Source organism: Bombina bombina, chromosome 2, assembly GCF_027579735.1.
Source record: "Bombina bombina isolate aBomBom1 chromosome 2, aBomBom1.pri, whole genome shotgun sequence".
NCBI classification, from domain to species: domain Eukaryota; kingdom Metazoa; phylum Chordata; class Amphibia; order Anura; family Bombinatoridae; genus Bombina; species Bombina bombina.
The window spans coordinates 650464345-650474989 of record NC_069500.1 but is presented as its reverse complement, the minus strand read 5'-3'; the positions used below and the strand labels follow the sequence as shown (position 1 = coordinate 650474989).

The window sequence follows — 10645 nt, the reverse complement described above, 5'->3', positions numbered from 1 at the left end:
TGGTAGGCTGATCTCTACACTAAAGCTAAAATTAACCCTACAAGATACCTAATTAACCCCTTCACTGTTGGGCATAATACAAGAGTGGTGCGCAGCGGCATTTAGCGGCCTTCTAATTACCAAAAAGCAACTTCTGAACTATTTCTGAACAAAGGGGATTCCAGAGAGTGCCATAATTGCACAAGCTGTTTGTAAATAATTTCAGTGAGAAGCCTAAAGTTAGTGATAAAGGTAACAATTTTTTTTATTTGATCGCATTTGGCGGTGAAAGGGTGGCATATACCGAAATAGGCCTAGATCAATACTTTGGGTTGTCTACTAAAAATAAATAAATAAATATATATATATATATATATATATATATATATATATATATACACACACACACACACACATCATGTGAAGGTTTTTTCAGGGATTCCTGACAGATATCAGTGATACAAAGTAACTATCGCTAATCTGAAAGAAAAAAAATAGTTTGGAAATAACAAAGTGCTACTTGTACTTATTGCCCTATAACTTGCAAAAAAAAGCAAAGAACATGTAAACATTGGGTATTTCTAAACTCAGGACAAAATTTAGAAACTATTTAGCATGTTTTTATTTTTGGTGGTTGTAGATGTGTAACAGATTTTGGGGGTCAAAGTTAGAAAAAGTGTGTTTTTTTTCAATTGTTTCATCATATTTTATAAAATATTTTACAGTAAATTATATGATATGATGAAATAATGGTATCTTTAGAAGATCCATTTAATGGCGAGAAAAACGGTATATAATATGTGTGGGTACAGTAAATGAGTAAGAGGAAAATTACAACTAAACACAAACACCGCAGAAATGTAAAAATAGCCCTGGTCCTTAACAGTAAGGAAAATGGTCTGGCAACTAGGGGGTTAATTTGAGTTATACTGCCTAACCTTGTGAATGCTGCATATTTGTAAGTGTGAATAAAATAATGATGTATTTGGAGACTGTCCGGGCAGCGATTCAAGATTGTTGCATCTTCAGGAGCTGTAATCCGCTGATTACTATCAGAAGTATACAGCATCCAGGACTATGTATGCTATTCCCACATCACCTACTTCAAATAGACTAGACTGATATCCTTATTGTTTTGTTCGCCGTTTATATGAATCAAGCACTGAGGACCGGATTGCAGAGGCCTAATGCAGCGGCCTAACAAAAGCTTCAGCAACCCCCCAGGTTCCTCAATCTAAAATCGCCTTCAACACCAGACAGAATATACAGCTGACACTTTCAATTGCAGGTAATTATTTAGAGCTCTGCAATCCCGATGCCTGAAGAGGTTATTATAATGGCAGTCCCAAAAACCTACTTGCTCTTCTTAAAAATATGCAGGTGGGAGTACCATGTTCCTGTTTTGGTTAAAAGGACACTGAACCCAAATTTTTTCTTTTGTGATTCAGATAGAGCATGACATTTTAAGCAACTTTCTAATTTACTCCTATTATCATTTTTTTTTATTCTTTTGGTATCTTTATTTGAAATGCAAGAATGTAAGTTTAGATGCCGACCCATTTTTGGTGAACAACCTAGATTGTCCTTGCTGATTGGTGGATAAATTCATCCACCAATCAAAAACTGCTGTCCAGAGTTCTGAACCAAGAAAAAGGCTTGGATGCCTTCTTTTTCAAATAAAGATAGCAAAAAAACAAAGAAACATTGATAATAGGAGTAAATTAGAAAGTTGCTTAAAATTGCCTGCTCTATCTGAATCATGAAAGAAAAAAAATTGGGTTCAGTGTCCCTTTAAGCTTCCTAATCAGTTTAGTTTATCTGATGTTTTATTTTTTGTAAGAGATAAACAGATACACAGCCAGCAAGGGAAGGATAGGCCGGTATCAATAAGAGGCGCTAATTAAACAGTAAATAATTAAAATAAATAAAGTAGTATATGCAGAAGAATATCCTTTTTAGATATACAAGTATACAATAGTATATGGGATAGATAGATAGATAGATAGATATACAGTGGTATATAGTAATATATCTGGGCAAGTTTAAAAAGTTATGATAAATAAAATCAATATAATAATATAAAGATCAGTAATAATATCTTAAGTGTTACCGGAGTGTGTGAAAAATATGTGAACAAAAATATAACACATAAGTGGCATAGTGGACAATTAGGAAAAGAATAATAAACTGAAAAACATATAAATAAAATAGAATGAAATAAAATAGATGTCCAAACAAATATTAGGAAAATTGAAATATATATATATGTAAATAATATAATAAAATGAGTCCAGGTATAGAACTAATCAAACTTATCCAAAAATTAAGAGAGTGTGGAGAATGAAAAAGTCCAGGAACACTTCCCAGGCAGCTCCTCTGGTGTGTCACGCCCCGACACAAGATCAAAACAACTATTATACAAGAGATAGAGGACGCCACATAGTGCAGATAAAACTAGCAAGGAATAGGAAATGCAGGTATACAGATATCCTACTCACATGATGGAGTGCACCAATGTGCAGTACAGGCAAGCCGGGTCCAAAGAGTCATCCGGCAGACTCCTAGGCACCTGGAACTGGTCGTGTCCTTATCCCACCAAGGGGCATTGTAGACAGTAATAGTAGCTGATGCTCTCCAGGGCAAAGTGAAGAATATGTGAAAGCCACAGGGAGCGCAGAGGGTTGATAATCCAAAGAAAATCAAGTGCAGCAGCGATGTAGAAAATCTGATGACTACTAACTACAGGACTGGAGAGGGGAGATCCTTCTGTGCAGCCTGACAGTGACAGGGCACTTTGGATTATCAACCCTCTGCGCTCCCTGTGGCTTTCACATATTCTTCACTGTGCCCTGGAGAGCATCAGCTACTATTCCTGTCTATAATTGAGACACCCTGTGGGAACTACATTGCTCTTTGGATTCCCCTTGGTGGGATAAGGACACGACCAGTTCTAGGTGCCTAGGAGCCTGCCGGGCGACTCTTTGGACCCGGCTTGCCTGTACTGCACATTGGTGCACTCCATCACGTGAGTAGGATATCTGTATACCTGCATTTCCTATTCCTTGCTAGTTTGATCTGCACCATGTGGCGCCCTCTATCTCTTGTATTATAGACGTTTTATTTTTGGTGTTGAAATGTTTCTATTATAAGCTTAATAGCATATTTGGGTCCAAGAGTGACCCAAACTAATTTTCTATAATGCCCCTCTACCATTAAGATGTTTTTGTATAAGATCCATGAATGGCCGTCTTTTATTAGAAGGGGAGATCTGGTATGCTTCTATATTTATAATTGTAACCTATAGAAATAAAAAAAAAAATCTGAGGTTTGATTAAACTTGCACTATTGAATATATTTTTTCTTTGTATTATTACAGAACGGGATAATGCATACCTGCTATTTGATAAGGATATGCAATATGCTCTGATCTATTGTATAACTAAGCACAAAATGGTGCAGTAATATGTGTATTTCATTTTGATCACAAAAAAATGTACAGTAGAGTCAATTTTAAAAATAGTTTTTTGATTCTATATAGATGGTCTTCAGTGGTTGATGATGTAGATGTGTATTGTGTGTATATACATACAAAGCTCTCACCAACGCTGCTCCCCTCTACCTATCCTCTATAATACTCCAACCCGTCCACTAAGATCCAACAATGACCTGCTCCTTGCATCCGCAACTATCACCTCCTCTCATGCTAGACTGCAGGACTTCTGTCGTGCAGCACCTACCCTCTTGAACACTCTCCCTCGTGCTGTCAGGCTTTGCCCTAATCAGTCTTCCTTTAAATGTTCCCTGAAGACTTTTCTGTTCAGGGAAGCTTACCACCCAACTCAATAATAAACTAACTTCACTTACCTAACATTTCCCTCATCTTACTCTGTATTAACATCTTTCTCAATCTTGCAGTCCTCACCTCCTGTTTCTCAACCTCCTACCCTTCTAGATTGTAAGTTCCCACGAGAATAGGGCCCTCAATCCCTCCTGTATGTGTTTGTAAATCTTGTCCTGTCTCTGACAAATCTTGTATTGTTTTATTTAAATGAATTGTATCCATGGACAGCGCTGCGGAATATGTTGGCGCTTCATAAATAAAGTATAATTTTATATATATATATATATATATATATATATATATATATATATATTAGACTTTTCTTGGAAATGCACTCTCACTCCATAACAAAAAACTGCTAGGGTGCAGACAAAACATGAATCCATACCAAATAACAGCATGTGTATGTATACACATACATACATACATACACATATATACATATACACACACACATCATATACACATACGTACATACACACACATCCGCTCCTAAGCCGTATGCTATCAAAAACAGGCTAATTATTTTGCTAGAAAGAAAGAATGCAATACTGTAAGGACAAATAAGCTACTTCCCCATACCTTATGCATCCATATCCTTCCTTTCCTGATGATGTGCGTGAGACGGGTTACACAAACCCTGTGTAGAGGAAGGTAGAAATCCAGTTCAGTCTGTGGCAGGATAATGGACAAGCCATATGTACTCCTATCTCCATTCCAGTTGCCATCGAAGATTAATGACACAATGATCACTCCCTTCTCTGCTAAGACAAAAAACTTGACATCAATAGCACCACTCTCAGCATTGCGCAGGATCTCTCCATTTAGAGTGTGATTGGCTAGGAAGGTAATCTCTCCATCACTCAGCAGCACTTGGTCTGTTCTTGGAGCCCATATATGCCTCACTCGTGGTCCCAGGATATTGTCCCAGTAGGCGAATGTTGCAGCCAGAAGTGGGGAGTACCCCTCTAGACTAATCATAGTCTTCGCCACAGCTGGAGAAGGAGGAGGGCAGTGACCTGCCATCTTTACATCTCAGAGCCAGACAAATGTGGTTTTCCTTAAATCATAAAATAGAACATTACAACAGCAAACTAAAGATGTTGACTAAGTATTCCTGTATTAATGCACATGTTTTTTCTTACTATAAATAACTACCATTCAATTAAATAAATATAAAAGAGAAACATGCCGTCTCCAAATAAACAAAGCAGTTATAAAAGCATGGAATATATAATATAATATATATATATATATATATATATTAAACGGACATGAAATCCAACATTTTTCTTTCATAATTCAGACAAAGCATACAATTTTAAACAGCTTTCAATTTTATTTCTATTTTCTAATTTGCTTACTTCTCGTGGTATCATTTGTTGATAAGCTAGCTGCTTATAGGTGGCTGCACAAATATGACTCTTGTAATTGTCTTACCGATATGTTCAGGTAGCTCACAGTAGTGCATTGCTGCTCCTTCAACAACAAAAAAACAAGAGAATGAAGCACCTTTTATTATATAAACAAATTGGAAAGTTGTTTAAAATGGTACGAACTATCTCAGTGATGACTAATCTTGGCACCCCGATGTTCTGAGACTACATTTCCCATGATGCTTAGCCACACTGAGTCTAGTTGAGCATCATGGGGAATGTAATTCCAAACCATCAGGGGTGCCAAATCACTGGTCTATCTGAATAATGAAAAAAAAAAATTAATGTCCCTTTAACATAAAAATAACTATAGGTTGAAAAGCATAATCAGCTCATTCCCTGGGGTCATTATAGGAACTAGGAAGACTTCTCACAGACATGGGTTTTACATAGGTTTGCCAGGTATACATGACAACATAAACTCATGCTTTACTAAACAAGGCATTTGCATATTAACAAATTCCTTCCTATATATTAATGTGATCGATGATTTATCGCTGGCAACTAGATAATTCCAAAGACTCTTGTTCCTATCGCTAAAGAGTAAACAACAATGCAAAAGATAACCAAATGTCCCGTATATACACAGAATGCTAACTACGTGCTATAAATTACATGTGCAGAGGTTCCTATTTTCGTTAAAGGGAATTTGGATGAAAGAGGTGATCCCATTAGGCGAACAGTTTGTCGAACATTAGAATTGATCACGTATCAGTCAACGCACTCCACTGATGCATGAAAAATGAAATGTAATATTAATTATATATCATATTACCGTTTAACACTTTGTCTGCAATAGTGTTGTCATAATAAAGCACAATTCTCCATCAAACTGTCAAATGCTAAAACATAGTACATGTACCTCCTCCAATTTCAAAACTGTTTATATTTACCTTCCTTCCTGAAGCTATAGGGTAGAGGCTAGGTTCCATCCCTCTAAAGGACTTTCTGACATCACAGCAGTCACGTGACTACCGTGATGCCATTCTATTGAGCGTTGTGGAAGCAGAAGGTAGCGGCTAGATTCCATTCCTCTAAAGTACCTTCTGACATCACAGCAGTCACTTGACTGCAGTGATGACTGGTACTGAGCGTTGAGCAAGCAGAAGGTAGAGGCTAGATTCCATTCCTCTAAAGGACCTTCTGAAAACCACAGCAGTCACGTGACTGCAGTGATCACCTGGTACAGAGCTCTCAGCTTTCAGGAGATGAAGAGTGCCAGGGAAACTCAATTACGAGTCTGTTGTGTTTATGACTAGTTGTGTGCTTGGCCCGTTCTTATCTGGGGTTAAACTGGACATAAATAAAAATACTAATGTGGCAAAAAGAAGCAAGATACTGGGTTCTTGATTAGAGGCTGCTTTATAACAGACAGCCAGATATTGTGAGTTTTTAATGCTGTGAAACTTATTTGTGTCTTGGATTTGTGCTAGAAACATTAAGACCTGGGTTTGAGAGATTACACTTGGAGCTTCACATTTGTTTTAATTCTTAATTTTTTTTATTATTTATTTTGTAGGAGAGAAGCTGTTATCTGGGATGAGCAATGGAACATAAGAGAAGTACAAGCGAATTTGCAAACTATTTATACACAAATTCTTGTCTCTTATATGTTTGTGTGGGTATCCGACATCAGGATCGATTTATCAAGCTGCGGCGGACAGGGGCGTACATAGGTGCCCCTGTTTGCCGCAGCTCGCCTCTGGTGGGCTGAATTACACTGCCGTAATTCAGCATTGCACAAGAACGCAATTTTGCGCTTTTGTGCAAAGCTGCCCCCTGCCTACGCACAGCCAATCACGCTGTCAATCTCCCTGGTCGGATGAGATTGGGGAGATTGAAATTCGCCACCTAAGAGGTTGCAAAGAGGTTAGGGAAGCAGCGGTCTGATGAGCGCTGCTTCATAAATACGGACTGCAGGTTCTCTTGGGAAAAACCTGCAGTCAAAGGGGTGCGAATACTTTGATAATTCTACCCCATTGCATAATTAGTGAAATTCATCTAGAATTAAGATATATATTTTAAACTTGAATTGTAAACTACATGATTTTAAACCTTCATATCTGAGAATAATTTTGCAATGAAAACTGCAGCTTTATTTTATCAAATGAGTATATTGTGTTATGTTTGTTCATTTCACTGATTTCTCTGTCCCCCAGAACAAAAGAACCCTGGCTAACAATCACAAACTAACATTTAGCTATAGCACAAACTCTGTTAAGAGAGTCTGTGGAAGCCTGCTCTTGTTTCTTCCCTTAAAGGGATAGAAAAATCAAAATTAAATTTGCATGATTCAGAGAGAGCATGTCATTTTTAAGACACTTTTAAATTAAGTTCTATTTTCAAATGTGCTTCGTTCTCTTTGTATCTCTTGTTGAAAGAGAATGCGCACATATCCTACTCTAGTGAGAGCTGGTTGCTGATTGGTGCCTGCACACATTTGTCTCTTGTGATTGGCTAACTAGATGTTTTCAGCTTGCTGCAAGTAGTGCAATGCTGTTCCTTCAGCAAAGGATAACAAGATAATTGAGCAAATTTGTTAATAGAAGTAGATTGGAAAGTTGTTTAAAATGTTATGTTTCCTGTCTCTTTAAGGTGGTTACTATTGCAAATAATGCTTTTCCTATCTTGATTGTTGATGCAACCTTTATAATCCACCTTTTACAAACGTGACTGCTGAGAATCTTAGCGGAGAGGGTGAAGTAAACAAAACCTTACATACATTGGTATTAACCCAAACCTATGTAGAAGGGGGGGAGGCGTGGCTCCAGGAAATCCAACGAGGATCGCAATGCAGTATCCGGTCACAAACCGCAAAAACTTGAGTCATTTCCTCAGTGAGAACACTTGGTAAAATGTAAGGTGCAAGCCAACGAAAAGGAACAAAGCACTCCCAGCACTGAATGAAAAAGGCAGCACACCTGAAATCTGAAAATGCGGATCTTTAATCCAGCGTAGTCAGAAGAATACACAGACACATAACATACGGAGGGAAAAGGGGGCGTGTCCTTACCCGTTTTGTGCCGTGCGACACTTAGTCATAGGAACTAATCCTATGACTAAGTGCCGCACGGCATGAAAATCGTAAGGACACGCCCCCTTTTCCCTCCGTATGTTATGTGTCTGTGTACTCTTTTGACTACGCTGGATTAAAGATCCGCCTTTTCAGATTCCAAGTGTGCTGCCTTTTTTCATTAACCCAAACCTCCCTGGGAGAAAGTGAAACAAGCACAGTTTTTAGATGTATGTTACAGCAAAATAAATAATGAATGTAACTTGCAATAATAAAACATTTTTTTTTATATGTTTTTGAAATCTCAATTTTAATGGTCCTTTTAATGAGTCTTCTGTGTTGCTGGTATTCTCTCTCCCTGTGTGTATGTGTCTGTCTCTTTCTAAGTGCCTCTCTCTGTGTCTGTCACTCTCTGACAGAGAGTGTCTCAAACAGGGAGAGACACGGACAGGCAGGTACACTGTCCGTGTGTCTATCTCTGTGTGTGTGTTTGTTTCTCTGTCTGTCTCTCGCTGTGTGTCTTTCTCGCTCTCTGTCACTCTTTTCTTGGTTTCTTGCTTTGTCTCTGTGTCACAATGTGTGTAATGACAGTTGGAGTGTGTAGAGAGCGTAACAGGAGAATACTTGTAAAAGAGAGAGGGCATGCCATTTAGGTTGTGGCACAAGAATGTATTGATTGGGTGGTGGGTCATGTAAACAAAAAAACGGTATGTTTGTGGGTGGTTGGGTTGCTGGGTCATATCAAGTGTACATATGGAGGGTATGAAGTATAGTAATGTAACTAGCAGAATATTTTATCCATTTTGTGTATATAAATATATTCGTAACAAACTTTTTTTTTTTCTTCCCCCAGATCTGAAGAAGATTTTTCAAGTTTTTGTCTACACTGCAGATATTGCACTGCCATAACAATAAAAGAAATTGTGTGTATGTGTATGATATAGATTAGCAATTAAAGGGACATAATACTCATATGCTAAATTACTTGACAGTGATTCAGCATAACTGTAAAACGCTGACATGAAAATATCACCTGAACATCTCTATGTAAAAAGGGAAGACATTTTTACCTTAAAATTTAGTAAGAGTAAGTACTCTGTGAACAGTTAGAGCTGCTGTACAGCTGCTAGTTGAAAAACCCCCCACAAAAAAAACAGACACAATAACAAATCAGCATCAGCATGGCTGAGGTCTTGCATTGCTGTGATCTCATGAGATTTCACAGTAAACTAACTTAAAGTGAATGTAAATTTGAATGAATATTTGCCCGTTTTTTAAAAATACTATTAAAAACAGGGGCACGGGGGCGGAGCCAAGCCACGCAGGCTGATGGCGGTGTTCTAGGAGAGCTCCTTAACCCACAGGCAGTATATCATGTACTAAGATCATAAATTGAACTCCTTCTTTCCATCTTTATTGCATAGCACGCGAAGGGGAATTTAACAGCCCCAAACAAATAGCCCAAGGGGCTCCTAGAGGACCGCAACACCCTACAGAAAAACAAAACAAATAAAACATATAAAGACAATCGAGCATACTGCAAGACAAAAAATAAAATAAAAAATAAAGAAAAAATAAAAAGCAAAGAAAAGAAGAAAAGAGGGGGGGGGGGGACAGGAGGAGGGTAGAAAGAGAGGAAGGTGAGAGAGGGACAAAAAGGAAGCCCCTAATACAATCAGATTTTTATAAGACACTTACACTTCACTTTTGCTTTGATTGCAACAGAATCAAGCTAATAAGCAGACTGTGGTTAATCTCTCTAATAGCCACAGAATCTAGAGGATTACTCCTTAACCCTACTATAATTATAGACATCTAATAGAGACCACTACATGCTAGCAGGGGTTTCCTGTGGAAATTAGCTCTCACTATCTACTCTGAAGGAAAGGGGGAAAAAAATAAATAAAAAGAAAATACAAAGAAAGTGATGACACCTTTATTGATCTGAATTCGCCACATACTTTTTATTACAGCAGTGAGAGAGCTGAGTGATGCCTTGCAAAAAACAAAACAAGGCTGATAAGAATACCCCGATACGCACGCTTAACAAATATTTAAAACAAGTTGAACAGGTAACCGCGCACCCTACGGACAACATGGAGACACCACAGAATGACCACAATGTGCACAATAAGACCCCAGAGGTGCAGGGGCAACATATAATCACAAAAGAAGACCTCCAGCATCTCTCCTCTAAAGAGGATATCAGAAACGCTGTCCAGGAGATGCGCAACCTGTTCAACGACTTGAGAAAAGACATCTCTGCCTTAGACTCTAGGGTCTCCCAAGTGGAGGCTAAGCAACAAAAACAATCCAACTCTGTCGAATTAATGAGCAATGACATCAAAGATAATTCAGAAATGATACAACAACTGT

The 10645-nt window shown here is 38.0% G+C and overlaps 1 protein-coding gene across 4 annotated transcripts in view; it reads right to left on the bottom strand.

Moving 5' to 3' along the window:
- The window catches only part of C9orf72 (C9orf72-SMCR8 complex subunit), a 114440-nt gene extending 108161 nt beyond the window's left edge, over window positions 1-6279 (bottom strand). The window contains exons 1-3 of one of the 4 annotated variants that reach the window (XM_053702587.1): window positions 6150-6188; window positions 5261-5299; window positions 4403-4880 (exon numbers count right to left, since the gene is read on the bottom strand). In XM_053702587.1, the coding sequence (XP_053558562.1) occupies window positions 4403-4846 (444 nt within the window). In that variant the 5' untranslated portion in view covers window positions 4847-4880; window positions 5261-5299; window positions 6150-6188. Of the gene's footprint in view, window positions 1-4402; window positions 4881-5184; window positions 5300-6031; window positions 6117-6149 lie in introns of those variants that run through there. The other 3 variants (XM_053702588.1, XM_053702590.1, XM_053702589.1) reach the window with 3 other exon arrangements.
- Between the last annotated feature and the right edge of the window lie 4366 nt (window positions 6280-10645).